This window comes from Chiloscyllium punctatum, chromosome 3 (assembly GCF_047496795.1).
Source record: "Chiloscyllium punctatum isolate Juve2018m chromosome 3, sChiPun1.3, whole genome shotgun sequence".
Classification (NCBI taxonomy): domain Eukaryota; kingdom Metazoa; phylum Chordata; class Chondrichthyes; order Orectolobiformes; family Hemiscylliidae; genus Chiloscyllium; species Chiloscyllium punctatum.
Window position 1 is genome coordinate 4,947,274 of NC_092741.1, and position 1,570 is coordinate 4,948,843.

At 55.2% G+C, this 1,570-nt stretch overlaps 1 protein-coding gene across 1 annotated transcript in view; it reads left to right on the forward strand.

The window, feature by feature from the left end:
- LOC140453883 (lysocardiolipin acyltransferase 1-like) overlaps positions 1-1,570 on the forward strand; it is an 18,497-nt gene continuing 16,927 nt past the window's right edge. The window contains exon 1 of the mRNA XM_072548745.1: positions 1-22. Coding sequence (XP_072404846.1) covers positions 1-22 — 22 coding nt within the window. The remainder of the gene's footprint in view (positions 23-1,570) is intronic.

Sequence of the window (1,570 nt, forward strand, 5' to 3'; positions counted from 1 at the left end):
ATGGTAACGCTCGCCCTCACAGGTAGCGCTCGCCCTCACAGGGTAACGCGCACCCTCACAGGGTAACCATGACCCTCACAGGGTAACGCTCGGCCTCACAGGGTAACACGCGTCCTCACAGGGTAACCCTCGCCCTCACAGGGTAACCCTCGCCCTCACAGGGTAACCCTGACGCTCACAGAGTAACCCTCGCCCTCACAGGGTAACGCTCACACTCACAGGGTAACTCTGACGCTCACATGGTAACATGCACCCTCACAGGGTAACGCTCACCCTCACAGAATAACGCTCACCCTCACAGAATAACGCTCACCCTCACAGAATAACGCTCACCCTCACAAGGTAACCCTGACGCTCACAGAGTAACACTCACCCTCACAGGGTAACCCTGATGCTCACAGAGTAACCCTCACCCTCACAGGGTAACCCTCGCCCTCATATAGTAACGCTCACACTCACAGAGTAATCCTCACCCTCACAGAGTAAACCTGACACTCTCAGGATAATACTGACGCTCACGGAGAAACCCTGACCCTCACGGAGAAACCCTGACCCTCACAGGGTAACCCTCACCCCCACAGGGTAACGCTCACCCTCACAGAATAACGCTCACCCTCACAGAATAACGCTCACCCTCACAGAATAACGCTCACCCTCACAGAATAACGCTCACCCTCACAGTGTAACTCTGACCCTCACAGTGTAACTCTGACCCTCACAGTGTAATTCTGACCCTCACAGTGTAATTCTGACCCTCATATGGTAACCCTCGCCCTCACAGTGTAACTCTGACCCTCACGGGGCATCACTCGCCCTCACGGGGTAACACTCGCCCTCACGGGGCAACACTCGCCCTCACGGGGCAACACTCGCCCTCACGGGGCAACACTCGCCCTCACGGGGCAACACTCGCCCTCACGGGGCAACACTCGCCCTCACGGGGTAACACTCGCCCTCACGGGGTAACACTCGCCCTCACCGGGTAACCCGGACACTCACAGAGTAACTCACACTCACAAATGGTAACCCTGACCCTCACAGGGTAACCCTCAACCTCACAGGGTAACCCTGACCCTCACAGTGTAACACTGACCCTCACGGAGTAACTCACACCCACACATGGTAACCCTTGCCCTCACAGGGTAGCCCTCGCCCTCACAGGGTAAACCTGACACTCCCAGGATAACACTAACCCTCACAGAGAAACCCTGACCCTCACAGGGTAACACTCACCCTCACAGAGTAACATTCACCCTCACAGAGTAACATTCACCCTCATAGAATAACCCTCACCCTCACAGGGTAACACTAACCCTCACAGGGTAACACTCACCCTCAAGGAGTAACACTCACCCTCAAGGAGTAACACTCACCCTCACAGGGTAACACTCACCCTCACAGAGTAACATTCACCCTCATAGAATAACCCTGACCCTCACAGGGTAACACTAACCCTCACAGGGTAACACTCACCCTCAAGGAGTAACACTCACCCTCACAGGGTAACACTCACCCTCACAGGGTAACACTCACCCTCACAGAGTAACATTCACCCTCATAGAATAACCCT